The sequence below is a fragment of the Aspergillus lentulus genome, assembly GCF_001445615.1.
Source record: "Aspergillus lentulus DNA, contig: Alt16, strain: IFM 54703, whole genome shotgun sequence".
NCBI classification, from domain to species: Eukaryota; Fungi; Ascomycota; class Eurotiomycetes; order Eurotiales; family Aspergillaceae; genus Aspergillus; species Aspergillus lentulus.
In genome coordinates, this window is record NW_028322113.1 from 968,254 (window position 1) to 996,164 (window position 27,911).

General features: G+C 51.3%; 8 protein-coding genes across 8 annotated transcripts; 4 read left to right on the plus strand and 4 right to left on the minus strand.

Annotated features, from left to right (window-relative positions):
- Positions 1–372: 372 nt before the first annotated feature.
- Positions 373–1,970, plus strand: pdeA (3',5'-cyclic-nucleotide phosphodiesterase PDE1; the record flags this gene model as incomplete). Its single annotated transcript, XM_033562305.2, has 2 exons — positions 373–1,067; positions 1,124–1,970. The coding sequence occupies 2 exons, from the start codon at positions 373–375 to the stop codon at positions 1,968–1,970; spliced, it is 1,542 nt and encodes a 513-aa protein (XP_033418196.2).
- A 561-nt stretch (positions 1,971–2,531) lies between these two features.
- ALT_7796 (amidase) lies at positions 2,532–4,501 on the minus strand (the record flags this gene model as incomplete). Its single annotated transcript, XM_033562304.2, has 3 exons — positions 2,532–3,670; positions 3,735–4,312; positions 4,368–4,501. 3 exons carry the CDS (start codon positions 4,499–4,501, stop codon positions 2,532–2,534), a joined length of 1,851 nt encoding a protein of 616 aa, XP_033418195.1.
- A 220-nt stretch (positions 4,502–4,721) lies between these two features.
- Positions 4,722–6,304, minus strand: gwt1 (putative GPI anchor biosynthesis protein Gwt1; the record flags this gene model as incomplete). Its single annotated transcript, XM_033562303.1, has 2 exons — positions 4,722–6,131; positions 6,209–6,304. The coding sequence occupies 2 exons, from the start codon at positions 6,302–6,304 to the stop codon at positions 4,722–4,724; spliced, it is 1,506 nt and encodes a 501-aa protein (XP_033418194.1).
- A 3,428-nt stretch (positions 6,305–9,732) lies between these two features.
- ALT_7798 (bZIP transcription factor) lies at positions 9,733–10,697 on the plus strand (the record flags this gene model as incomplete). Its single annotated transcript, XM_033562302.2, has 2 exons — positions 9,733–10,045; positions 10,132–10,697. The coding sequence occupies 2 exons, from the start codon at positions 9,733–9,735 to the stop codon at positions 10,695–10,697; spliced, it is 879 nt and encodes a 292-aa protein (XP_033418193.2).
- A 732-nt stretch (positions 10,698–11,429) lies between these two features.
- ALT_7799 (putative short/branched chain specific acyl-CoA dehydrogenase) lies at positions 11,430–14,127 on the minus strand (the record flags this gene model as incomplete). The annotated part of the gene is made up of 4 exons (XM_033562301.2): positions 11,430–11,796; positions 11,868–12,716; positions 12,810–12,961; positions 13,321–14,127. The coding sequence occupies 4 exons, from the start codon at positions 14,125–14,127 to the stop codon at positions 11,430–11,432; spliced, it is 2,175 nt and encodes a 724-aa protein (XP_033418192.2).
- Positions 14,128–14,854: 727 nt separating this feature from the next.
- Positions 14,855–16,413, plus strand: ALT_7800 (senescence-associated domain-containing protein; the record flags this gene model as incomplete). Its single annotated transcript, XM_033562299.2, has 2 exons — positions 14,855–15,473; positions 15,530–16,413. The coding sequence occupies 2 exons, from the start codon at positions 14,855–14,857 to the stop codon at positions 16,411–16,413; spliced, it is 1,503 nt and encodes a 500-aa protein (XP_033418190.1).
- A 3,171-nt stretch (positions 16,414–19,584) lies between these two features.
- ALT_7801 (putative serine/threonine protein kinase (Kin4)) lies at positions 19,585–23,206 on the plus strand (the record flags this gene model as incomplete). Its single annotated transcript, XM_033562298.2, has 3 exons — positions 19,585–21,183; positions 21,240–21,534; positions 21,594–23,206. 3 exons carry the CDS (start codon positions 19,585–19,587, stop codon positions 23,204–23,206), a joined length of 3,507 nt encoding a protein of 1,168 aa, XP_033418189.2.
- Positions 23,207–25,680: 2,474 nt separating this feature from the next.
- Positions 25,681–25,950, minus strand: ALT_7802 (uncharacterized protein; the record flags this gene model as incomplete). Its single annotated transcript, XM_033562297.1, has 1 exon — positions 25,681–25,950. One exon carries the CDS (start codon positions 25,948–25,950, stop codon positions 25,681–25,683), a length of 270 nt encoding a protein of 89 aa, XP_033418188.1.
- Between the last annotated feature and the right edge of the window lie 1,961 nt (positions 25,951–27,911).

A 27,911-nucleotide genomic window follows, 5' to 3' on the forward strand; every position in this document is an offset into this window, starting at 1 on the left:
CCGAGACTCCGACGCATCGAAACGAAGTTGCTCTGTTGTTTGTCTCGGGAGCGTGTACGGAAAGGCTGGACAGCTTGTTGACAATGGCGGATAAAGCAGCCTTTCAGGTGATTGTCTTGGTAAGTCCATTGTTTCTCAGCTCAACTCTTGCCCTTGAGTTTACGTATCAGCAAACATGATCTTTGGCAAAAGTTTAGCTATCCCTATGAAATAAAATGGCTCCTGAAACTTTTTTGTCCCTTTCCTCGTTGATTTATCCATCTTGCCGGATTTCAAGTATCTCTTCCATATGTAAACCATTCGCACGGTGAACTGTGTGGACTAGCGTCGGGTTCCAACATGCAGTCAAACCGGTAACTGACATCTTGTCTCATGAAGGGTCCAACGGGAGGTCCTCGTGAAGACAGCCTCACTGGACTTCTTGTCCGATCAACATCGACGAACTGGTCGACGAATTCGGTGATTGCGGTTGACGCAGGTACCCTTGTTTCAGGAATTATTCACACTCTGGAGCAATACAATGCGGAATTAAGAGATGGCTCGTATATGATGGATGAAGGGCCCTTTGCCGGCCTTAGAATGCCGTACAAGTCGGCTCAAGCCAATGCTGCACATATCTTCCGAGACATCATTGGAGCTGTTTTGATAACACATGCTCACTTGGATCACCTGTCCGGCCTGGCGATCAACACACCCATGCTTGAAGCAGGAAACGGGCCCAAACCATTGGCCGCTCTACCGTCGATTGTCGCTGCCATAAAAAACCATATGTTCAACGACGTGATCTGGCCAAATCTGTCCGATGAAGATGGCGGGGCGGGTCTACTGACATATCAACGTCTCGTTGAAGGAGGGAACCCAAGGTTCGGTCGTGGAGATGCGAAGGGATATATCCGAGCCTGTGACGGTCTTCTAGCCCGATGCCTCGGCGTCAGTCATGGGCGATGCAGGCAGCGTTTTCACCCTGAGTCCGGTACTCACCACCGCGTGGGTAGCTCAGTCTTTGCTGCTGATCCACTGATGCTGCCTTCCAGAGCTATATCCGTCGATCACTCTACCGACGCAGGGTAAGTCTACCACCCTGGAACGCCAGGGTATTCCACTGACATTGAACTACTTGAAGGATATACTCTCCAGCCCGCTCTCCCCGAATGCTCTCAGCTAACTCGAAAGAGCCCATTTGGGCAACAGTGGAGAGCTCTGCATTCTTCATCCGTGATCACGATACTGGCAATGAGATCATTATCTTCGGCGACGTCGAGCCCGACTGTGTATCGCTTGACCCACGCAATAAACGCGTCTGGGAGGCAGCAGCACCGAAAATTGCGACCGGTAAATTGCGCGCCATCTTCATTGAATGCTCATATGACGATTCTGTCGAAGATGCAACTTTATACGGTCATCTCTGTCCGCGACACCTGATTGCGGAACTGACGTTGCTGGCGGGGAAGGTTATGGAAGCCCGGCACCCGCACATGGCGATATCGAGTATTGGAAAGCGTAAACACTCAGATTCCAACACGTACGGCGGAAGTGGGGGCCAAGTGAGCCCCAAATCCAAGCGTCCTCAGAGCTTCTCCGTTGCAGCCGGCAAGAGGGCCGACATGTCTTCTGCTACGGCCGACATGCGACCCCGATTCTACTCAACCGCGGAAGGCTTGGTCCAGATCCCTGAGCTGGTTCATGACGAGTCGACACCGAGTTACTACGAGCCCGACGATGTAAGCGATACTGGAAATCCCGCGGATCCTGCACCACGGTCCGCCAGTCCTGGAGAAGCTCAGACCGGTGACTCTGGACAGCTTCCGCTGTCGGGCTTATCTATCTATATCATACACATCAAAGAAGATCTGACTGATGATATCCCGCCTCGAGAACGAATTATACAACAGCTTCGATCCCGAGGCGAAGCCGCTAGACTAGGCTGCGAGTTCTACGCTCCCCATCGCGGAGAAGGCATCTGGATTTGAAACGAGGAAGTCAGCGGAAAGCAGATTTCCTATTTGAGTCCTAATTATGGATGTTGACTGACACCAGTACACGCTCTCTTGCACCCCATAATTTTTATATAGGCCCGGTTTTGAGCGTTTCAAACGAAGGAAGTGAAGGACACTTTCATATTTATTTGCGACGAGGCAGTCCCGACTGTGCGTCTACGACGTTGATCTGATCTACCCTACTCCATGACCCCTACGCATCAAGTGCAAAAGCCATCGACAATAACCATGGGCATTGTTCACGGCTGCTGGACAGCCATTTTTGTGCATACCACGATATATAATATACTTCATCCAGTGTTCGCATACAGGACTTGACCTCCTTCTCGTGCATAGGATTTATCCAAGCATATCAAATCTCAATCAAACACCACGTCCTGTTCCACAGATAGGTTCGATCGGCAGTGCGCATCGAACATTTAGCAGCAAGCCTGGAGATAAATTCCTCAAAGGTGAACACCACATGTGAATCGCTTCGAGCTTATATAGGTACCATAGTTTCATCCCGTTCAGTATATATAATGGTGTCCACACTCACGAGGAGCCTTCTGCGGTAGCTTTGGCAATGACATCCTCCCATAGACAGCAGTCACCATCTGGAATCCTCAAGCCAGTGGACTCTCCATCCGGCCGGTCGGATTTCGATGGCTGGTTCCCAGGGAGATCCAAGATCGCCTCTCCGTCCCTTGCGAAAGCAATGAGGTCTTCTTCCGTTCCCCATTCACCCATAGCCATTACACCTACGGGGACACGGCCCCCTTTATCGCCACTGGAGTACCCGGCGGGGCAACTGATGGCTGGACACCCACTGAAATTCGCCAGCCAGACATACTCCATATTCCGGACGGAGGCTTTACCGTCGGACACGCCGCGGGCAAGGTCCGTTTCGCTTTCGATCCTCCAGCCGGGGATGGGAGATGTCGGGGTCAGAATGAGTAGACCGGGGTGTTGGCGGAAGAGGTGGGCGAGGTGGGACATGAGGAGGTTGCGGAGGCGCTGGGCGGCGATGAGATCCTGTGCGGTGATCTGCCACATGCCCATGCTGACGAGGACCTTGTTGGGGGCTGTGAGGGCGCCGATCTGCGCGGGTTTCAGGCCCGAGGCGATCTCGGCCATGATCGTTAGCACGTGTGCGCGCTGCCCTTCGGGGAGGTAGGGGATGGCGATGTCGACGATGGTGTAGCCTTGCTTGCGGTAGAAGTCGAGGGCGGCATCGAAGACGGCTCGGACGGGTGGCTCGGCGCGGTCGATCCAGGAGGGAACGATGCCAATGGTCTTGCTCCGGGGTCCTTGAGGCGCAGATGAGATGCTCGACATGGGGTCTGGGAAGGCGGCGGAGACGGGGTCTTCGGCTGCGGGCGGGGGCGCCGCCATGAGGCGGTAGGCCAGCGCTAGGTCATCAATGCTGGCTGCCATCGGTCCGTAGACACCGACTGTTGGAGCCAGTGAAGCTGTTGGGAAGCCGCTGACGCGATTATGTGTGGGTTTCAGGCCCCAGATCCCGCAAAAGGAAGAGGGAATGCGGATTGAGCCTCCGCCGTCCGCGCCGAGCGCGATGGGCACGAGGCCTGCTCCGACCGCATAACCAGACCCCCCTGAGGAGCCACCGCAGTAGTAGCCCTGGTTGTGCGGGTTTCTGGGTGTCCCGTAGTTCGGGTTGTTGTTCGTGGTGTCTGTCTCCGGGGAGTGCTTGTGAGACTTCTGGTCATCAAGGCTAAGGGGAGGGTCGACACTTACCCAGACCAAGCTCATGCATGGTAGTTTTCCCGATGATGATAGCACCAGCTTCCTCCCACTTCTGCACGCACCAAGAGGTGCCCTCAAACCCTCCCTTGAAGTCTAGGTTGCTCCCGAGGTTGCGTCGGTACCCTTCGACATGCACCTCATCTTTGACCGCGACCGGCACCCCGTCAAGAGGCCCCAGGGGCTGACCTTGCTTGAATCTCTGAGTCGAAGCTTCCGCCGCGGCGAGAACCCGCTCTACCTGCGACTCCACAAAGGCGACCGAGTGCTTCCCGGGGTGTCGAACATCACGCCGGATCAGGGGTAGCAGTGCCTCTACGACAGCAGTCGGAGTCAGTTTCCCGGACCTGTACAGCGCATGGTAGTCCGCAGAAGTGTAGTAGTTTGCAGAACCCTTTCTGCTTGCTGGCGATGGTGGAAGCTCCTCTGTAGCTGCACGCTTCGAGTCACCGACCGGAATCACAGTTGGATCGTAGCGAGGAGCATAGTCGCGCAGCTGAGGGATTTCGCGAATCACGTCAAACCCTGCATTGCGCCAGAAGAAGCTTTGAGCAAATCCGACAGAGTGAATGCTGTGACGAGACGTCAGTTGGGTGAGATGGATGGTGGTGGTAGAGATCCACATACATGGCAGCTCCGATGGCCAAGGGTGTGCCGCGGAAGACCGGAATCGATTGTGTCTCGTTCTGGTAGGGGACGGACGGTCCTTCGCGGACCTCAGGATAATGAACAAATTGATGCTCGTTTTTAGTGGACTCCATTTCGCCTAGCAATATATATATATATGTTTTAGAGTGAAGGATCGACAGTGAGTAGTGCTGGGAGCTCCTTATTTAAACTCGTGATAGTATGCTTTGCTTCCCCACTGACGTAGTTGACTACCGCGGTTCACATGTGTCTATGGACATCGTACTCTTATATTTGTATAACTAATATGGTACAGTTGTATATCTTCAACACCATCAATTGCTCTTAAACACCCTAGAATGGCAGTATTTTGATGTTGGTATGATGCAGCGCTAAAGCAACCCCTGTGATGATGGATGAATATCCAATGAGAATAGCCATGGCCTGCGCAGTATTAGCATCAATTGTAGAGATGCTCAGATTCACAGCCCCAGTCAGAAGATTGGCCAAAAGAAAGATCGCAAGACTGTTTTTATTGAACGCCGACATGATTCGACTCGTAGCAAAATTGACTCGCTCAGATTTGCTCTCTTGAGTCGTTGTCCGATGAACTGCAGGAAAGCAGAATGTTTCGATCAGGCAGAATACAAAGAGTTGCGCGTTGTTGAACGCCGAAACCCAAAGGACATAGGGCATGTTAGCGAGGCGGCGCGAGACAGGGATATTAGCTCCGTATCCCATCGCATAAGTGGAATTCAACACAAAGAGAGCGGTCCACGCTAACGCTTGCACCCCCAGGCTGGTCAATACGCGCCTCCTGGCCTGTTCTGGACTTCTTGAGGAAGACGTCCCGCGAGGGATTATCCGAATGCCGATCGCACGGCCAGCAAGAAAAATCGCCAGATAACCTAAGAAGGAGAAGACACCTTCGCGATTCTTGGACAGCAAGCTTGGCCCACGAGGGGAGACGAGAATGTAGCTCTTTAGGTCCGTTGACTCCAAGGCGACTTGATACAAGACGGCGATTCCCACGGAGAGAACCTCGTATGACGGAACGAGAGTAGCCAAGGCGTCAAAGATCTCCACAAACGGAGGCAAAAGCCCCAACGTAAAGAAGAAGTTCCAATGTACGCCGTACTCGGTGACGTGCTCCGCATAGTCCAAGCCTTTGACGCTGTATAGCCGAATCAGGCCGAGGACAAGCAAAGGTATAGAGTGTCGCGTCGACGCAATCAACCTCTGGGCAAGAGGCAATCTTTTAGAGCCATTGATCCTGCTCTTGAGGAGTGAGCGAGCGGATACTACTCCGCCCGAAAAGACAAAAGATCCAACGCCCAGATCCATGAGTGACGTACCCCAGTTTTCTACCTTGGCGAATCGGCGAGGGAAAATGCGAAAATCGACAGCCAAAATAGCGATACATGTGACAATCATCATGGCGGCGCGATAGGTCGTGAGAAATGGATGAATTGGTAGAGACTCTGGCAAGGCTGTCGCATGTTTCGGCTCATCTTTCCCAGCTATAGCGGACTGGTGAGGAGGTTTCGCTTTGACTGGTGCCCGAGGACGTTTCGTAGAGAGGAGTATCAGCAGAGCGGGAGATATTAGAAGGAGATTGAGAAGAAGAGGCGCCGAAGAGTATAAAGTGGTTGCGAACAAGATAGCTAGTACATTGAGCAGGAAATCAACGAGGAGGGCGGCGGCGCTGTAGGGAGTGAAGAAGGATAGGCGAGATTGTAGAATTGACCACAGAAAAACGGATACCTGATCGATCGCAAAGAGATTCGGTTAGTCGAGAAACAATGTAGACGAAGTGGCCACAATAAGATAGTAATACTAACCGAAGCAACCAGGGTGACGGCGTTGATTTCCAGGATGCTTCCTCCTGCAAGACCTGAGACAAAGGCCTCTTTGCGAGCTTTGTAATTTGGATCCATCTTGGCTCAGCGTCACGCGATTTGCACCTTTATTTGGAGGTAACTCATCCAGAAGAGTCAATCTCAACCACAGGCTGCATGAGGGAAGAATCGAGGAAGATACCAACTGTCACATATCGGGCGGCCTCCAAGTGGTAGCCTGAGAATTCAGGCAGTACTACTAAGCTGCTTCCCCAACAAGAGCCTCGTTACCGACATTCTCAACCCATTTTCCCCTTTTTGCTCGCTCTTGTAAAAGTAGGAAGTCTCTAAGGGATGAGAAATTGGGAATATTTTCATCTCGGTTCATCCGACGTCTCAGGTGAGCGCGTCGTTACTGGACGATACTTTGAAGATTGAAGCAAGCTGCCTTATGACAGGCGATACCGAGAAATGAGCTACATTCGTAACTCTGTTCACCCACCGGAGAGCATTACATCATGCAAACAAGGCGATTGCGGGCGGGGGACCCGGTGACTGAATGAAAGCTTCGCACTGGACAACCGTAGGTGCAGGGATGACTGATGGATATCCTCTGGTGGATGACTGACTGCTTCTACTGATCCTGGTGCAGGGGTGAGGGGGTTCCAACAGTCGGGACTCTCGAGCTTATGCTACGATTTGACGGCAGTTGGAGGTGGGATATTGATGCGCCACTACGGAGTGTTTGCATTCTCTATTCCCGTATTAGGTATTGTCCACAATGAACTTAACCGCTTTGGAACCTGGATCCTGGCAAATCGATTGTGTGGAACTAAACTCCTTCTCAAGCCCTTAGTTCAAACTATGCGGCCGGAAACCAGCCGAGTCGCGATTGATCCACATACGGAGTGCGGCAACAATAACCTCCGTGCTTCGCTACGACTTTATGAACATATCGATAGAGTCAGGACATGTGACTCGAGCTCTGTATCTCGAGTCATCCTGATATGGTGGAGCTTGAGTCTCGAAAGCAACCAGTTCAAGCTGTGCGCGACTGTTGACCATGTCACCATGTCCTTTTTAGGGCGATCGGGGTCAAGTTACGAAGCCACGTTGTTTAACTATATGACTGACTAAGGGATTATCAATCAATCACTAGGGGCCTATCCCAATTAGTCTAGTGGTTATCCAGGGGGGTCGGCATGAAAGCTTGGAACAATTGGACCAATTTCCAGAGAGTAAGGATACTCCGAGTCCAAGCACCAACGATTGAGCAAAAAGTACGGGTACGGAGTAGTTAACTATGGTCTGCAGCCGCTAGGCCCCACATACGTCCTAGCCTTGATGTGATTGAGTGCCATACCGGTACATCTTCGGACTCGCCGTGTCGCCCAATTACTCGAAATCTATCTCTTCGCATCCATTGAGAACCAAAGTCGACGCAAGATTGAATGGTAAAGCATGGATGATCCGGAGGTGATTCTTTTCCATTCCATGCCGCTGTTCGATTATTGTTCAGCCAGCCTTCAGAAAGTTCAGAGGTCTTGAAATGTCTGATTCGGCTGATGAGTGCGCCGTAAAAATCTTCCTGACGTGGACGCTCTAGCTTACTGGCTCTCTCGGTTTTTGGCTCTGAGATATCGCCGATGACCTCTGGTGGATGTCTACATGCATCACAACCTTGCTCTTTCGCAGTCCGCAGACCCAGAAATACAAACAAACGAACAAGCAACAGGACCCTGTTCACTTACTCAATCCTCAATGGTTATCTCGCCGGAATGGTACTGGTCAACGGATTCCTGCAAATCACGTAGTTGAAAGGAAACTGGGGACGGCGATCAAAGCTCGTCGCCCAGTCTCGTCGAATCCTCGCATGGTTTCCGCATTCTGGATCGCTTCCATGGTTCCAAGATCCGAGACATCTTCCAAAGGGACGCCAGATCAGATTTCCTTTCTGGGAATAGATCGTTGACGGATGACCATGATGAACCGCTCCTTGATCGAAAATCTTGTGCAAAACACCTCGGCTCACAAACCACATTAGAGAAGAACTCAGAGAAGGTTCCTGGACTAGCTGGATAGTGCCATGATAGGCACACTCGTCGAAAAGAATCATATATCTACGAATCCAACTATTAGAGGACAGGTGCGACCAAAGTTCCTAAGCCAACGACTAGTGCATGTTGTTCAAGTTTTCCAAAAGACTGAAGAAGCCGCACACACCCTTTGCTCATGTATTCTGGTATGGATTTCTTTCTCCTCCATTTCTTTCTTTTGTGCTGTGTGAGTCCCTGTTATAAGCTAACTTGTGACCATCCAGGTGCAACCCCTCCCCCAATGCATTATTGATGCAGTTGTTTCAGTAGTAGTCAACAAAGTTCGGACTTGGGGCCATCCTAGCGCTGGAGTTCCTCGGCGATGTGCCCGGGGTTGGCCTAATTTCTAATGCTCCTCCAGTCGGTCTCTGGCTCACCATGTGGCCATGATACTCCAGGGCCCCACTAAGTAATTCATTTAATTATCTCCTCCATAGGTCAGGCAGACGGTGTAAGAATTAGATAATGCAATGAGCGCTTGCTGTCTATTCGCGGTGCCACTTTGCAATACTATTGGCTGGGCAAGCACTCCATACCCAGTTCATGGCCTCGAGGGGTAGCAGTCGCCATCGAGAATTATTCCCTCCTCGTCTCATCATATTTGGCAGTAAATGTGCATATGCTTGGGCAAGTCTACAGCTGATCCAATTGAGCAAACGGAAATATCTGCGAGGGGGTTGCCCATTACCAATCATCTGTCTCTCTTGATGCGAATCAGACGCGGAGCACACTCGTAGTCGGGAAGATCGGAAAGTGCAATGGCGCCGACCCATAGGTCATCAAAGTAGCCTCTTGGAGAAAGGCGCTATCCCTCTTCTTGTCAATCCCACAGGTTGTTTCGTCCTTGCAATTTGTTTCATTGGCGGCCCAACTGCTTGAGGCGATGGTCCGTAACCTGGCGACCCTATCGCCCTTTTACGAACTTGGCAGATATCGACTGTCGCACTTGTGCTGACAGCGCAAAGAACGAGTCCACTCTTGGGTACTTTTTAGGGCCGGATGCCCCTAATTCCGAGCGTATATAAAGATGCCGAACCTGGGGGCTCTTTTAGTTGTGGTCCGGGCGTTTCACATCAGACGAGTGGTTCAACCAGGGACGTTTCTTCGAGCGCCACAAAAGGCTTCTGATCCATCACCCTGGCATCTCTTCCATCATCTATCTCAGTAGACTATTATACGTCAGTGACCTTTAGACTAGTGCCTTGAACTCGGACATTTACCGCGACCCACGCACATGGAACGACCAGAGTCACATATCGAAACCTCGACTGCCATCTTCTGATTCTCCGGGGTCTGTGCGCAATTCTGTATGATAGGCATTGATATCGCTGGTCAATGCATGCGCAATCACGACGAGCACTTCCCTGACAACAGGTCAGACCAAACCGGTAGCAACGACTCGTTGTAAGCTGCAACTGTCAGCACACCACGATGAGCTCTAACCAAGACACCACGCAACCGGCGACAAAGAAGAGAGAATCCCGCGCGGGAACTCGTAAAGTGACAACTCTTTCTGCTGAACAGCTGGCGCGAAAGCGCGCCAACGATCGAGAGGCACAAAGAACCATTCGTCAGCGGACGAAAGAACACATCGAACGACTGCAGAACCAAGTAGCTGAGCTCCAAGCCAAGAATCAGCAATTCGACGACGTGATGCGACGGAATGCTGCCCTAGAGCATGAGATTAAGGGCCTGAGACAGCAACTGGCTATGCTCACTGGTAACCAAAGCTATAGCAGTACCGGTATGTGACTGGGAAGCATTTCCCATGACCCCTCGAGCACAAATGGCGGCTGGATTGATTGCTAAAGCCTCGGTTCGACCTCACAGAAGGATCATACACCAGCCCAGCGGGAGCCACGCCTCCAAGTCATTACTCAGAGTCCCTGAATGTACCTTCGGTGTCAAGAGCGCCCTCTGTCCTCTCCGCCTCGAGCCAGATTTCTGTCGCGCAGGATTGGCAGACGTACGGCTCGACGCGGTCATCATCTATATGTGAATCATCAGATGCGGATTACAGCAACAGGGCCGAATCTTACGGGTACGAAGCGCAGGCACAGCCTCATACAATACCCAACGCAATCCCGCACGCCAACTTCAACACCAACGTCGCCCATGCACCGGATCCCACTTTCCAACAATACCCCCAGTACTTTCGAGCCAGCGGACCGGAAAGTGCCCGTGGAGAACAGCTTCTACGTCATCCTCAGCAAGCTTTGCCATATGTACCCAGCCAACCGCCCATGCCAATGCCGGATGTCCCACCAGATCGGGCAGCGGGCGGGTATCCAGTACTTCAAGGCTCGCAGCACTACCCTCATCCCGTTAATCAGCCAAGGGGAAATCAGCCAGGAGGCAATCACGGCTACAGCTACGGCTGGCCACATCAGTCTTGAACTCACTCACCGGGAACTCCAAGCATTTTCCACCCGGCACCCGAATATCATGGGGGGTTTTGAGTATCATATTCACCACTCCCGTCGAAGAAGACTCGACGCATGTCGATTGAGCTAGCGCTTCGACCAGAGAGACTCGATGCGTATGCTCGGAGGACTTGGTGTGTCAACGGAGTTCGAAGTCGAGGTTGAGCCCGCTTCACTTGCAGAAAATCCTCCAGTAGCAATGCCCTTATCCGTCGCTGAAGCATGTACATCAGTGAAAGGGCGTCGAAATGCGTCTGGCTCTTAGGAGCAATTTCGAGCCGGTCCTCACCTCTATTCGCTCCAACGACAACCAAGATACTGTGACGGGACAGTAAAGGCAGACAGAGAGACGAGCTCTCCAGCACCGAAATGTGCGCACAGTTCCGGCGCCGAAGAAAAAGGAATAGTCTTTATCATCGAACCATGACAGCTTCATTCTGTTCCGAAGCGAGGCGAAGAAATGTTCTCACTTCTATCTATAGCCGAAATGCTGATATCATACATGCAAAGTGATCATCGTTAGCCTTCCACAAATAAGACTTGCAGGTGCTGCCAATAGAACATTGGGGTGGTTCTGCCGTCGGAGTCAAATCGCCGACCCCCATCATTGCGCTCAAAACAAACATCCTATACCACACTTACGCCGACTATGTACGCAACGGAAACGGGAAGGGGAGGACAGGAGAAAAGGAAACAGCTCCGGGTCTATTTAGTGTACTGCTTTTGCAGGAGCTTAGCAATTGTCTGCAGCTGAATGTTACTTGTGCCTTCGTAGATGGCACCGATCTTGCTGTCACGGAACATTTTCTCGGCGATGCCTTCACGGACAAAGCCCATGCCGCCCATCCATTCGACGGCGGAGCTGGCCACACGGCCCGCAACCTGCGAGGCGTACAACTTGGCCATGGCGGCGTCCTGGACAAAGTCTTGACCGGCTTCCTTCTTGCGTGCGGCATTGTAGACGAGAGCCCGTGCGGCAGCGATTTCGACGTAAGCCTGGGCCAGCTGGTGCTGCATACCCTGGAAAGTTCCGATAAGCTGACCGAATTGGCGACGGTCATTCCAGACGTAGCTGTTATCGATGTGAGCGATACGTTGGAGTAGAAAATAAAGATTTTGCTCGACGGGGGAGTGTGAATTTACCTGGCAGCGTTTTCCCAAGCACCCAACGCCAGACCGGTCATCTGGGCCGCAATACCGATACGACCCTCGTTCAACAAGCCAATGGCGTACTTGTAGCCCTGGCCCTCCTCTCCGAGCAGGTTACCCTTGGGAATGACGACATCATCAAAGTTGAGCACGCAGGTGCTACTAGCCCGGATACCCAGCTTCTTCTCCTTCTTGGCAATGGAGAATCCCGGGGTATCCTTCTCAACGACAAAGGCCGTGATGCCCTTGTAGCCCTTGCTGGGATCCAGGTTCGCAAAGACCACGAACACCCCAGCCTCCATGGAGTTGGTGATCCACATCTTGGATCCATTCAGCTTGTACCCATCCGCCGTCTTTTCCGCCTTAGTCTGCAGGGCGAAGGCATCGGATCCAGACGCCGGCTCAGAGAGACAGAACGAACCGACGGTGTCCGTTGCGAGCTTAGGCAACCACGTCTTCTTGAGAGCGGCGTCGGCCCACTTGTTAAAGGCCGTGTTGACGAGTGTGTTGTGCACATCCACCAGGACACTAACGCTGGGGTCGACACGGGCAAGTTCCTCGATGGCAACAATGGCGGAGGTGAAGTTCATGCCGGCTCCGCCGTACTCCTCGGGGATCTCGATGCCCATCAGCCCTTGCTCGAACAACTGCTCGACCAATGCGGGGTCCATGACTTCGGACTCGTCCATTTCCCGCACTTTGGGTCCGATCTGCTCCTGCGCGAACTTGGAGACGGTCTCGGCCATCAACGACTCGGTTTCGGAGAGGTGGGTGATTGGGGTTGGGGTCAGGCTGGAGAGATCGACGTCCCGCCGCCGGGACGTTGTAGAGAAAGCATGGGTGCTGTAGATCGGGAAGTCAGTACAAGTGAACGTTTACACCAAATCAACCTAGCATCGCCTGTGGAATAATCGAGAAAATCAATGCAGAACGTACCTTTGTGCCAGTCGGTATGCCAATGGCTGTCTGGCTGCGAGGCGGAAGGAGGGAGCGGTGCGGGACAAGGGCCGCAGAGCACGGGCGATAGATGCCATGGCTGAGTTCGTCAAATGGTAAGACTTTAGAGCCGAAGGAGGATAATTCCGAACCTGTGAAGATGTAAAAGAGGGGAAGAGAGAGGTAAAAGAGGAAGAGGAACTCCGAGTAGAATGTGGGGAGAGGAAGAGAGCGAAATCACGGGGAAGGCCAGCTCAATTATGCCTCGGTTAACCGCGGCTGTCCAAAGGGACAGCCTGACTGGATCGATGGCAGCGTGATCATCCGCTATAGAACCCGAAATTGGCCTTTTTGACAGAATGGAATACTCCCTAGTATCCTTGTCTGTTCTTGCGTCAAGAAAACTTTAAAGATCGAGGATTTTCACCTGTTGATGATGTTGCACCGGTTTTACCAGATCTAATTCTATACAGAAGACCTCCGCGCAGTACGGCCGCAACTATACACTAACCACCAGCTCCGGATCGTAACCTTCTGACTGCGCAAAATAATAGCCTCTTTGATTCGCCACAATACGTTTCCCAGTTTTGGTGTCGACAAAATCACAATTAAAATGCGTGTGTCCAAAAGCCCATAGGCGCACCTGGGGTTTCTCCCAGCAAGGCTCTCCAGTGAGATCTGTCGCAAAAGCCGACGTGATGGGACTGTTCACATGCGCGGGATCAGTTGCGCGAGCGTCAAGTGTGGGACTATGGTGAGTGAAGATGACAATCCTGCGATGCGGATCCGATTGAGCGAGGTTGGTGACTTCGTCGTTGAGCCAGGCGAGATCAGCCTCGTGTGCAGCACGGTGGCTCTCTACATCCCAGTCCTTGATGTGGTAGAAGTCGTTGAGCGACAGGGAGACGCGCTCTTCCTGACTCTGTGATATTCTGGAGTGAAGCGTGCAGCCTAATACTGTGACGTCTGGGCGAATATCGTAGCGCGTTTGATCCATGAAGACGAATTCTCCGAGTTTATTTTCGGCATTTGTACTTTCTTCTGAAGCCTTCCTCTGGCGAATGCTATCAGAGAAGCGGTTCAGCCTGTCCTTCGCCGTCGCCCAAGTGGAATCCCAGGGCTCATGGTTTCCTAATACTAAGAAAACCGCTTGGAATTTTCGAAGCTGGCTTTCAAGAAAGGCAAAAAAGCCGTCGTCTTTGACGTAGCCGATGTCGCCTAGAAGGGCTAGATACGGCGCTTTCGAAGGGATGTCGAACAGGTCGTATGCGGGGGGAGCTTCCAGGTGGATGTCAGATACCAATTGAAAAGAAGCCATAGTGATGCATTTATTCTTAAGATAGACCTGAGCGCGTAGTAAGCGGTTATCCTGAGAAGGAGAATATCAGATTTAGAAAGTCAGCATCTTCTTCCATCTGCGGCCGACCGCATATAGACTACAAGTAATTCGTGGGGAAGCGCCGTTCGAAAACGCCGGCTCCTCCTTCAACCAGTCAGGCTTTCCGGTGAGTTCTAGGGGTTTGAACAACGAATTAATGCTTATGGATTCTTATCTAGGCATTTTCAATTTTAGAATCAAGTTGAAAGAATGGGATCGGACAAAGAACTATGATAACTAGACAAGTAATGCCAACACAGAAGGCACCGCCACATGGATTATGGTTGGCTCAACGGAACTCAGTCACATGTGAAAGAGACTGTGGCAGTGAAATATCACTGATATCATGTGGCGCAGGTGTGCCAAGACTGCCCTGATGCAGTTGGCGGCATGGTAAGTCTATTTAAATAGTCCTAAGAATAATAATGAACCCCCGCTCAGGACACCAAGACTTTTGCCATTTATCCTGCTATTTCCACTACCTTTCTCCTTTCTCCTTTTCAATCTTCCTCGCTTTATCTCATCTGTTTTCTTCTCTGGATCTTTTTTCAAGCCCCGTTGACCTTGAGTTGTCGACTTGTGCCTGCAATTTAGCAGCTAGAACACCGACGTCATCGCTTCCCCGCATACGAGCCACCGACGAGTAGCAGAGACACATTTCATCGCAATGTCATCCATCCATGATCCCAGACTCCTCTACAGCATCAATAACATTCTTGCCTTCCATATCCAGAATGGCGAAGAAACGGAGCTCACTCCTTCCGGACCCCAGACCCTCTCTCTATTGATGGTTCCTACTACCACTTCGACTGCTCAGACCGGAGGCACGGACGGACCTGTAGAGGAGGACTTTTATCTTCACTTACATCTCCCACCTGAGTTGGATCTTGCACTTCCTGCAACAACTCAGATTTACCACCAGCCGCCGAATAGCTATCTGATTCCTCGTTGGGATCTAGGACCCGATGCGGGTGCGTTCATTCGCATTCAATTCCCCGGGATTGGGAGCGGGCCCGATAAGGTGACGCAGGAAGACATCGACACCTTCGAAACAATTCTGGCGCAATGTACAGCATTCCTCGAGCGAGCGTCTCCACCGAAGCAGCACGCTCCGTACAACCCGGCCAGCTATGCTCCCGGGGAAGGCTACGTCTCCTCCGGGCAAGCTACCTCTAGCGATGCACATGGAAAGATTGTTTTGGTTGACGAGGAGAATGGCAGTGTTGTAGGGGAGATGGAAGGATACCAAGTAGTGGAGCAACCTGGTGTGAAGCCAGGCTCCAAGAGTAAGCGTCCTTTAGCTGTCCCTGACTGACAAGCTTGCTAATGAGTGGACCAATAGGACCGGTGGAAGTTCAGCTCCCTGCCGAGGGTGAGGGAAACAAAATCAGCGTCGGTAATGTGTCGGAAGAATACTTGCAGATGGCTCGTCACCCAGCGTATAAGAACTCGACCCTTGTCCAGAAGTCTGCCATGGCATCCCGCTTGATCGTGACAGGATCATCGTATATCGGCAGCGTCCTAACCAGTGGAGCTGAAAGCTTCACGAAGAAGACAAAGCCCAATCCCAAGCCAATGACGTTTTCTGAGAACACCCACGCACGATTCCGAAAGATTGGCACCCTCTCTCATGGCGCGGCAGATCTCTCCTCCAAAACCGTGGGTCAAGTTGGTAAAGTGGCACAGAATATTGGTGCCTCTCTGACCCGACGAGAGGGTAAACAGAAGAGTGTCGACAAGTACGGAAACGGCAGTGATTACAAGCCGGGGATCTTGAACAAGTCCTTGATCGCCTTCTCAACTCTGGCAGATGGTATCGAGCAGGGTGCGCGCAATGTGCTGACATCTGGCTCTGTCGCGGCCAGCACAATGATTGCACATCGCTATGGAGCGGAAGCCGGCGCCGTGGCGAGCAATGTCACTGGCGGTATCAAGAACGTCGGCCTGGTGTACATTGACGCGTCCGGTGTGAGCCGCAAGGCTGTTCTCAAATCCGTCGCGAAGGGAATGGTCGTTGGACGCATGCGCGATGGTAAACAAGTCATCGTTGGGACGGGTGATGGAGGCGAGGTGCCTCCCAGCGTAGGTGGCCCCAGCCAATCTATGCTTGGCGGACGAGACCCCGTCGCACGACGCCCGTCTCCCAGCCCTACACCACCTCCCGCTTATGGGGCTTCGGGTACCGTTTCGTTAGGCGGAACGGCTATGTCAGGAGGAAAGCGCTAGAAAGTTGTTTGAAGCGTGCATTTCTTCTTCTTCGTCTGATTTGGTATCTCCTTTTGTCCGAACACCGGATGATTGGCAGACGGCATACAATTTGTTTGGTATGTACAAGGTTTTGAATCTAGGTTTGCCAATTTAGGCTATGACTTTTATGATAAAACTTTTACGAACCGGAGACCGATCGGTTCACATGGTTTCTCAATACTTGTCAGCAATAGCATAGTGACTGAATTAGAAATGTTGGATTACACCGCGCAAGGACCGGTTCTGTCTTCTGTTCTCAGACCTCGATCAGTATGAAACGTTGAGGAAATACATAGCATGGGGGTACGCAAGGCACATTGATATGCAAGTATCCCACTAATGATAGTGGATCAAGGCAGTCAACCTTAAATTTCGAGGCAGACAATCCAAGGGATGAAGGTTATTGGATACTTAGTAGAAAGGCCATTGTTAGAAAGACTATCAGCTAGGGAGGTCGATTTTTGATAGTTGTAAAATCCTGGCCTTATCCCTGGATACCAAAATATCAATTTCCAAGGATGAGACGCGGTCGGGTACCAGGAGGTGGAGATCGTTACGGAGTACCCTAGGTCTGGATGCTGGTGTGCTGAGGTGAGCGGGTAAACTTAAGTAACCCAATGTTCGAGGCTCATGTCATTGGTCCGGAATGATATTAGGTCGATTTTTATATCCGGGAATGCTGCTGTTGAGAAGTATCTAGGTCATAAATCAAGTCTTTAGACAGGTCCTGCGGTTAGTTAAAGATAGATAAACAGGCACTGATTGTGCATGTTGAATGAAAGAGCGGCGAATCGCCGTGGCTGCAGAGGAGTGCAGATTGCAGAAACAATTTCAGATGACGATCGGCCATCCCCAGAGTCCTTACCCAAAGTGGTTTAGTGGGAGTCACCGTTCCGAGGATACGAAACATTGGCTTCGTTCGGTGTGCCCCTGATTTAGAGGGGGTTTATTATTGGTGCGCTGCAATAATAATACTAGGTAACCTAAGGCAGTAAGCTCCTATGTTTACTGTTTCATGTGCTTGTTATTGGGGTTACTTTCTATATATATCAGTCAACGATGTTAGTATGGTTAGTATCAACGGTAGTTTGGTATGGAATATGACAATCTACATACAGAGCAAGTACGTACCTCAGAACCCAAAGTGGAGTGGAGCTTCTGATGTGGCTAGTTGACGTCCGCCGCCTTCTCCACAGTTGCTTCTATGTAAGGGGTTCTTGGTATTGTAGATACACGTTGGACTTCACTGGTGTCCTTGATTGATGCTTTGAGTGTGTCCTTTCAGTAATTAACCGAACTCAAGTCTGCCGTAGGCTATTCGATTTAACAGTGATTCCAACTGAATCAGTTTATATTATCAAATGTTGGATACAGCTGTGATGCCCCCGCTAGATTGAGAAGTAACTTCTACCTACTTAGTTATTCTGTCAAAACATCGTCATTCTCAGCCGTTGAGGGAACTATTCTTTCTCTTCTATGACAGCTAGCCAGGAATGCTCAGTCCCTGACTGTTCTAGATTGCCTCTGCATGATTCCGAGATCTGAACTATGAAAGCTACGCTCGAGTTGATATTGTCCCCCTCACCTCTGCGTAACGATAATTAACCACATCCTTGTTAATAAGGTCGCTTGAGTCGCCATAACTATAGCAACCATAAACCTTCAGAGGTCAGGGATCACTGAAGAGGCTAGATGGATGCATCCTTGAGTTCTATACTTGTGCTCAGGAAGGATTAATTCATCATTATGCCCAAGCTGAGTTGCGTTGGCATTATTACCTTATTGTACCTAACCTAGCGTGTACCCAAAGGAACAAGTTCCAGTCCAGCAGTGGTTAACCACTTTGAGCTTCGGGGAAACCGTGCGGTCTCTAGTCTAAGCAACAGCGTAACAGCGCATCTCAATCTCCTCCTCTTGCCCGTTCTCCATCGCCCCCTCTTACCTTCACCGTGTTTCTCTCTTCTTTTCACCTTTTTGCCTTTTCCTTCCTGTTTCATCTCCATTAGTTCTTCATTTCTTTGTTTTCTGTTTCTTGCTTGTTTTTTCTTTTTCCCTCTATCGAGGTCTCATTTCCGACCGTTGTCAGAGACTACCCACCTTTCCTTAGGACTCTTGGGCCCCTGTCTGCTCTCCGACACGACGACAGCTCACCACACTGCCTCGTCACTCCCGTTATCGTCGCGCTGCAACTTCCTCTCTCGTCGATCATGGTCCGCGTCGCAGCGATATCTCCATCTCGTCAATCTTCTCGCCAGTGTTGAGCGTGTGCGCCTGATTGCCCTCGGCTTTCAATCCCATCACAGGCGCGGCTTCGTAATTAGTGGGTTGGTTCGATCGCGCCTCCGAGGCTGAACACCATCCCCCCTTCCCGCCCGCGTTTGTCGGTCTTCCCGATCACCGTTCCTTCGAGACGCAAAATACCTTCTTCCCGTCGAGTTACCCAATTGGGTAGGGGATATCTGTGAAGAAGAGGAGAACTCGAAAAGGTAATCCTGCAGCAGATATCGCCCACTCCTCTTCATTCTGGTTGCAAACGAAACGAAGAGGGCATAAAGAAAATCAAAAAGGAAAAAAACAGAGAAAATAGAGAGAACCCAGGAGCTGGTTTACGACGCGTTTTTCCCGTTCTATGTTTCTTGTCTTTTTACTTGGCTGCTCATATTATTTTACCGAACCTTTGTTCTTCCTTTTTTGGCCTGGTGTCTGATTGTTTTCTACATCGCATCAATACTCTATCGCAAGCAAGACCTGTCGATTGGCGTTGTCCTGGTTTTTTCTCCCCTTTTCTCTTGCTGTCAGTGCTCTTTTAACAGGTCGTCTGATCCGAACCCAACCATTGTTCAAACTGACTTTTCGAAATAGCCTTACTACCCGATTGGGCAACCTGGCGGCATTCTGGTTACTGAAAAGTGGTAAATAACCATACAAAACGAATCTACCGAGTGCATTGGGCAGGCAGGACAACGTTTCACACTTGGCCGAGTCGATAGACCCTCTGGAGGGCTTCAACGTATCGTACTCGCTTTACCGATCGCGATTGGCCAAACATAGACAAGACACCGCTCATCTACCCACGCCTGGAGAGCCTTTCTCGGACGGTCAACGCAGCACCTTCGATCTGTTTTTGCTGCGCCTTCAGTAAACGAAGGTATGTCGTCTGCTGCTATGCAAACGGTTCCTCAGTACACACCCGCCCATTCCTCCGCTACTTATGTTTCACTTCCCCATCCAATCCCCGCTTCGACGTCGCAATACGACTATGCGCCGCAGCAGTTATTCAATGATTTACCCCGGTCAACGCAACCATCGCGGCGATCGAGTGACCCTCATAGTGCCGTCATGAGCACCGCGCTAAGTTCTCAGCAGCCATCTTATCCCCCGACAACGACATATTCTTCGGCTATGAGCGACTCCCACGAACAAGCTCCGCCATTGTCCACCCATGCATCCCCAGCTTTGAATCCCGCACTGCCGACGCCCGGCCAGAATAGTAACCGAGCGCCCGTCTATCCCGACCTTCAAGGTGCTCCTCCCATCCCGCCGCCGAGGACATCTTCGACTCATCGGAGTCAACATGGTTCAAGCGCTACATCATCCTCCGGCGAAAGAGTCTCTAGTTCGCGCCGCAACAAGAGCAAGCCTGACGATCGAAGCACCGGCCACCGCGAGAGAAGAGGCGACGAGCCTCGCTCGCACCGTTCAGCAGCTCACTCGTCTGAGGAACCGACGAGGGAACCGTCTGGAAAGGGATCGAGGCGAGTCCAGGCAGAATCATCCTCAGCGGTCGACTCACGCTCGGAGGAGATGATGGAGACCATCCCCAGTCAGGGAACTTTGGTAAAGGAGTCCAGTACAGTTATCAACCAAGTGGTGGTGAGTGACCCTTCAGTGGACATCATGAGGGAGCAAGCACGGCAAGCAGAAGCGTCGATATCGCCATCTAGCGACAGTGCTCCGCCATCGGGGCTCGCCTTGGTCGGCAGCGAGGGTGTGGATGACGGAGGGCGCGGTGGACTACGCAGTCGGCACGACTACAACGAAAACACGATCAAGCGCAAAGAGACTACGTTCGGCCAGTACGTCCTTGGGCAAACTCTCGGGGAGGGCGAGTTTGGAAAGGTCAAGCTGGGTTGGAAGAAAGATGGCAGCGTCCAGGTTGCCATCAAGCTCATTCGGAGGGAGTCTCTCGGATCTAATCCTAATCGGCTGCCCAAGATCTACCGAGAAATCTCCATTCTTCGCGATCTCCATCACCCGAATATCGTTCGACTCCATGAAATGGTGGAGACCGATCGCCACATCGGTATTATTATGGAATATGCATCAGGTGGGGAGCTCTTTGACCACATTCTGAACAACCGTTACCTCAAGGACAATTCGGCCAGGCGCCTGTTCGCCCAGCTCGTATCAGGCGTGGGGTATCTTCATAAAAAAGGCATTGTTCATCGAGATCTCAAACTGGAAAACCTACTCCTGGATCGCAACCGCAACATCATCATCACGGATTTCGGCTTCGCGAATACATTTGACCCAAGCGACGAGTTGGGCGAGGAGATCGAATACAATCTCACCAATAAGGAGTTTGTGAAGCGAATGCGCTTAGACAAGCCTAACGCCAAAGGCATGAGACGGGGCGATCTTATGCAGACCAGCTGCGGAAGCCCGTGTTATGCGGCGCCCGAATTGGTGGTGAGTGATTCACTGTACACAGGGCGCAAAGTGGACGTCTGGAGCTGCGGCGTAATCCTGGTAAGTTGGCACAGACTTTCTTTGGCCTCTGGATGACATGCTAACGCATTTGGTAGTATGCTATGTTGGCTGGCTATTTGCCTTTCGATGATGATCCAGCAAATCCAGATGGCGATAACATCAATCTGTTGTACAAGTATATTGTTAGTACACCGCTGACGTTCCCGGAATACGTGACACCACATGCTCGCGATCTTTTGAGACGAATACTGGTGCCCGACCCGCGCAAACGAGCAGACCTTTTCGAAGTGGCTCGTCACAGTTGGCTCAGCGAGTTTTCGCATGTTGTGTCTCACATTACGAGCAGTACAACCAAAGTTGCGGACATTGCCGACACGACAGTTCCTCCTGGTCAGTTTCCAAACACGCACTCTCGGAGCCTGACGCTAACTTATCTTCGTGTTTTGCAGAAAGTCATAGGGAAGCCCCAGCGCTGGCTCGCAGTGCCTCCGTCAGAGAGCCTCCGAAAGCATACCAGAGCTCGATACCTACGGTTGGAGGGCTTGTGCATCAGTCCGGAGACATTTCCCAAGAGCCGTCCGTCGATCGGTCAAAGACTTCTCGGGACACAAAACGGCGAACGGTGCAGGTCGAATATGTCGCCCCCCAGTCTCAGACAGCAAGAGGAGAAAGTCCTTCCGCGCCAGAATCCCCGAATGCAAAGCCATCTGGAGTCGAAGCCGTTCTTCCAGCCGCAAGGCCCGGCAGTCGAGATGCGGCGGCGAACACACAAGCAGGCGCTCTACCCTCGGGTGTTCATATGGAGCAGCGCTCAACACGGGCTGGAGAACCCAAGGCACCCGCTGGCTCGGTGCCGCCTGCGCCAGGGCATTTGCCTCGGTCGACCTCGGACAGCACCGCCCTTACGGGAACGCACACGACAATGCCTCCGACGCAAGCCACGCGGCCTACGACGGGCGCCTCAATGGCCTCGTTCAATACTGGTCGCTTGCCCTCTCGTGGTTCATACGGACAGCCTGTGGCTCCTACTGTTGCGGCAACCAATGCACAGGGTCGCCTTGCCCAGCCAAAGAGCAAGCAATATGTGATCTCGGCGCCAATCCCTCAGGATTCCTCGCAACACGCTGCCATGTCCATCGGACGTCCAAGCACACAGGCCCTCCCGGCCAAATTCAACACCACCCCTCGGCAGGAACCACCCAAGGGCCATAAGAGATCCAATACGGTCTCGGGCATTGGCGAAAAGCTCTTTGGGCGATCAGGATCCATTTTCGGCGGTCGTGGAACACAGACCGCTCCTCGTCAGAAGCCCAGCAAGCGGTATCCTCCAACAAGCATGAGGGATCCATTTGCCGGAGAGGAAATCCGAGCCTCTATGGATTCCCGACGGTCCATTCAATATGGGTCTAACCGGAAGATGAGCGAAACGGGCGGGGAGAGTAGACCACGCCGGTTTTCCCTGCTACCAGCATCTTTCTCCCTCAGGGGTTTGTCCTCAAGCCGATCGCAGACTCCCGAAGAAGAATCCCAAACGAGTCGCTCCACTGATCAGCGAGTCCAGCAACGTCCGTCGGCCGGAGTCATCCGCCCTCGAGCGCGCGCCACCAGCTACGGAACGCAAGATGCCATGGGTATGGTGTCTGATGGACCAGGGGAGGGGGTACTGGCCTCAGAGGAGCCGGTCAACTACCAAGCCCGTATTGATCAACAATTCGCGGAGTTGCACGGTTTGCAATCCGCGGCGTACCAACCTACCTCGTACAGCAGCACATCGGCCGAGCAAGTATACCATAATGACAACGATCATCAATACGGATATCAATACGCCAATCACTCGACGCCGAATTACTATGACGAGTCTAACAATGACCCTCGGCCGTCAATGCAGGCCGGCCGGCCGGGAAGAGGCCCCAACGTTCTGCAGAAGAACAATAGGAAGTTTGCCGACGCTTACGAGTACGAACGAGACCCCTCTCATCACTCCGGTAGCTCCGGTGCGGCCAGGAAAGTCATGGATTTTTTCCGTCGAAGGGCTAAATCCAGGGCCGGTGATGACCGTTGATTCAGGTCTTCTCTTCCGGTGAATCAGGTCCTTTCGGTTTTCTCGTCCGTTGACACGCGCGAACTGTACCACCATTCTTAAACCGAACCGTGGCAAGACCAAGCCGGTCCGGTGTAAATTTTAATTGCCCGCCTTTTTCCCTTTCTTCCTTGTTCATCTACCTTTCTTCTCGGGAATCAAGATTCTTCCAAAATATCCCCATGACTTTCTGTGCGGCGAGTCCGAAGGCGGATACGCGAGAAGCTGTATCACCCATCAGAACAGGATGGATGATACAAGCCGACACTCAGGCCAAGCTTTGAAACACACGAGAAGGAGGAATTGCGTCTACCAGGCTCTAAGAAGAAGTCCAACATCGCAAGAGAGCAGTATGGTCCTTTGGATACCCCTTTGATACCCAGCTTGTTGTCTGCTTCTGTTGCTTGCCGCATGGGTTTGTCCTCGCATTGTCTAGCGACCATTTGTTCCCGCATACATACATACATGGCCTTTATCTAGCATATGGCGCTTTTTCTCCCCCTTTTTATTTAGTTTCCCCTTTATTTCCTTTGTCAAGAATACATTTCCTTTTCCTGTGTCCAAATTTTTTGTTTCCTTCCCCCTGTTACTATAGCCTCTAAGTGTAAATTGATCCTGTGTCTGATCCTACTTTTCATCGCGAGGTTGGCCTTTCGCTTCGCTTCTTTAGTTTACTTTCCGGTGGTCATGATGCTCCTACACAGTCAGGGGATCTTCTTAGTGGTGTGGTTGGGATGAGTGTCCAGGATCATGTCAGAGTAATATAATATCATCAACCCTTCAGGTATATTGATTGCACCATACTCATCTGTCGTCAGTAGGGTTATTTGTCGACATTTGTACCATTAATTAGACGTGCACTGGTTGCCGTTGCATACGAATGGCCAGTACTAGATTCCTTTGATGTATGAAACACTTCTCCGTAGGGCTTATGATTGAGCCTGAACAAGAATATACCTTGACTCAGTGTAGCATTGATCCATTAGCTAGTGACAAATGGAATAATGTCATCATTGGTCAGCCACAGATGCAATGATAAGCCTTACAGAGTACCGATAGCCATGACGAAATATCCCTGGATACACATTCTTCACACAGACTGCCCTCCCCCGTACTTCCGTCGTCCACCCTTCTGAGTAGATACTGTATACAGACCGAGCAGGAAAGGGGTCAGGCCAAGATGCAAGCCAAGAGGATCGCCGCTAGTTTGCACGCTGTGTGCACCGAACTCGAGCGCTCCTTATCAGTAAAGTGTACTCTACTCTTCCTATCCTATCCAGGGGGGCTATCGGGCTATCTCATTGGAATGCAAATGTTATTGCGGAGAAAGAGGGGATCTGTTCTATTGTAAGACTCCTGGAGCGGATATCTGCGTCTCTCGATCAATGATGGACGAATGTTCTCGAATCTAAGAGTAATTAGGTAGTGCTTATCCAATTGTCCAGATTCAGGTTCAGGTAGGTGGTGCGAGGACCGAATCATCCGAGGACGAGGACCTTGGCAGGAATGAATGCCAATGTTTTTTTTTTTTTTTTTTCCTCTTTATCTCTCTATCTATCTAATCCCTTGGACTGGATGCTTGTGACTGTGACCGTGGTCATTATGATCCTGATTGTAGTACAGCATTGCTGATACTGACTCTCCGCTCCGTTCACCGGGGAAAAGGAATGTACGGAGGAGAGGCGAGAGGAGGTGGGGGAATTATCCCGTGGTGGAGTCTAGATCTTCCCCCCTTCCCTCTTCTAGAAAGAAGCTTAGATCAGATTCGAATGACCGGTGAAAGGAAGGGTACAGGCTAGACTACAGGTTGCTGCTGCATGCCGCATCCCACTTTTTAGATCCGATCAGAACCGGTGGGCTGGCTTGGTCATTATTAGTATTTTTCGTTTACTCGCTATCAGTCTTGTAACTCTGCTTTTTTCAGAGAGTAGGTGGACATTCTTACCACTACAGAGGGAGGACTACTTTGTACGGAGTACTCCGTACTGTCAACAAACAAGGGATGAGTGCTTCTTGGCAGTTATCCAGATGGTTTGCCATTGCTTGGCTGTGAGACATGGAAGATCGATTCTTCCCAATTGGGCCATTATCAGATTGCACACAAGGCTTGGCGGTTGGTCATCGACTTCCCCCCTTCCTTCAAAAAAGCGATAATGAAGAGCAGATACACAATGATGATGCGATGGAATGTGTAATGACTTGCCTCTGCAAAGCATGATGCAAACTGGAAAGAAGTGGAAAAATGCAAAATTGCGTCCGGAAAGAACCTGGAACAAGACCCCCGTGGACCCTTCACTGGGCCGTATTTGTCCATCACAAAGCGCTAAAATTAAGACCAAGGAACGCCATTGAGTGTCTCAGAGTTGATCAGCTGACCGTGCTGATGAATTGGTATCGTGTCCAGCGCGATTGAACCATAGTGTTGTCAGAGTGGTAGGGTTGTTTAAGTGAATTCATCAAACGTTTACTGGCTTAGGTCTGGTACCGTGGCCTAGGTAGAGAAAGCCACCAGCGAAGGGAGAAAATGTAACTTCAATCTGCGACTCGTCGGTGCTGACGCTGTCTGAACGGTGCCGAATATCAGGAGAGGCGGGAGATGATGCGCCAAGCTCATACTCAGGACCAGATTCGGTGGGTGTGAGGACAAGGAATTTGCTGGTCTGCTCAGGACGAGACTGGACAGGAGAGAGGACGAGGAACTTGCTGGTGGGAGTGTAGGTATACATTGTGTTTAGGACAGATGACAGCAGCGTGCTCACGACAAGTGGCTAAGATGGAGATGAGGATGGAGATTATATAGGTTCGACCGGTCAAGCAGACTTGCAAGAAACCCAGAGAAAGAGATGGGACGATGTCTAAGGAATGATCAAGAAGACAAACCGGAACGAGATTCGGCGACCCTTTATATACATGTGAAGATACCAGCCAAGACTGAATTCACGAAGGAGGGGCTACTGTCGGGGGATCATATTCAGTCCACCGAAAGACGCCGATCCAGTGAGTTATCGCGTCTCGCTTGCAGGACAACTAAGCAGAGGAGCCGGGATCAAACCGTCAAACATCTTCATTTGCAATTTTCTTGTCGGAAAGTGGATCAGGCATGCTGCACAAGGTCCTTCACATGATTAGAGCGATATGGATAGTGCCAGATATGGAGGGGCCAAGACGTCATTATTAGAAGAAGGAATATCATCCCTTCCCCTTTGCGTCTCTTGGCCTAGATACCAACTATCCGAGGGAGCTGGACGTATCCCTATTGCCGGACCCAGTATGATCATTGCGTGTACCGTCCTACTCTGCCAAGCCTTTGCTGGATATTTCTTTGCGCAATGCACCGCTATTATGGTCAAATAATGTCGTTGTGCAGGTATCCATAGTTTTGGTGTTGTCCCTCACACAAGCATCAGACTGGGGCCGACAACAACCGCTCAGCCTCGGGTGATCAGCGACCAGGAAGTTAAAGCCAAGACACGAGCTCCAACTATCGATTAGACTATCAATGACGAATTGGCGGTTAGCCCTCAGCGGCAGCAACCACAGTAGATTCTCGAAAAAAATGAAGAAAAGAAGGAAAGGGAATCATGTATGGGGTTTAGTGTTTCCAATTCCTCGAAGCCTTTCTAAGACGATTCACGCAAATGACAGGGACAACCATTCTGGTGGTCCTCTTGGCAGTTTGTGAAGCTTGTCGCTGACCACGAAGAACATTCTCAAGAGGCCTCCAGGATCTGCCGGAGAACTGCGGAAAAGGGTTTAGCAGGCGTAAGTTTATCCCCACAAAGAAGACGTAAGGATTGAAGCTCAGGTCGCCCATGTGTATGTCTCCAGGTGAGTCCAGAGAAGATGCACCGCTGTTGAGCCATACGACCGAGGCCTGTCATAGACCTGTGCCATTGAATGAGACAAGTCTTCTGATAAAGTGTCCACTGTTAATGAGCACAGCATTCAGATGGTCCAGTGATGATGTAGGATGTGAACATATAAGTTGGAGAAGACGATGCAAAAGGCGCAGGAAGGATTAGGTCACGTGCTCAGCACCCAGGGAGCATCACGCAGGAAACAAACATCAAGAAATGATAATCTGCAACCAGGAATAGCAACCTCAGCCAGGCTCTGGTTGATTCTTCCCCTAGTGATTCCGCCTGGTCGCACAAACCAAGAAGGAAAAAAAGCCTTGGCTATATTATCTACCTGCTCATTCAAACCAAAACAGCCAACGGCGGCTAATCTACGGCCATTTGCCCCTGGTTCGACCTGTGGATAGTCGCTGACTTGGCGCCCCCAAGCCTCTTTCCGCCGCCGTTACGAAATTGCAATACTCTCTTTATGTTTGTGGCGCGGGTGCTCAGCGGCTCAACGAGGGCTTCAGGTCGGCTTTTCCCCATAGACTATCCTTCATCAACTTTTGTTGAGAGCGCCCCCAATGCTGTGCCATCTTCAGGTCCAAACTCGTCACCTTTCGGTGAGTCCGTACGTGCTCGCGATTCGAGCCGAAATGGGCGAGTTTATAGGCTGGTGTTGTTTTGCGCCGCCGGATATGTCTTCTCGAAGGATACGTTTCGCGATGTTTAGCCGGTGACTCACAAATTCTGTTGCAGTCATGTTACAAACAGCCGACACTGAAGGACAAATGGCATCACAATTCCGAACGGGGCAAACCCTGGATAACCTACTTCAATTGAAGCGG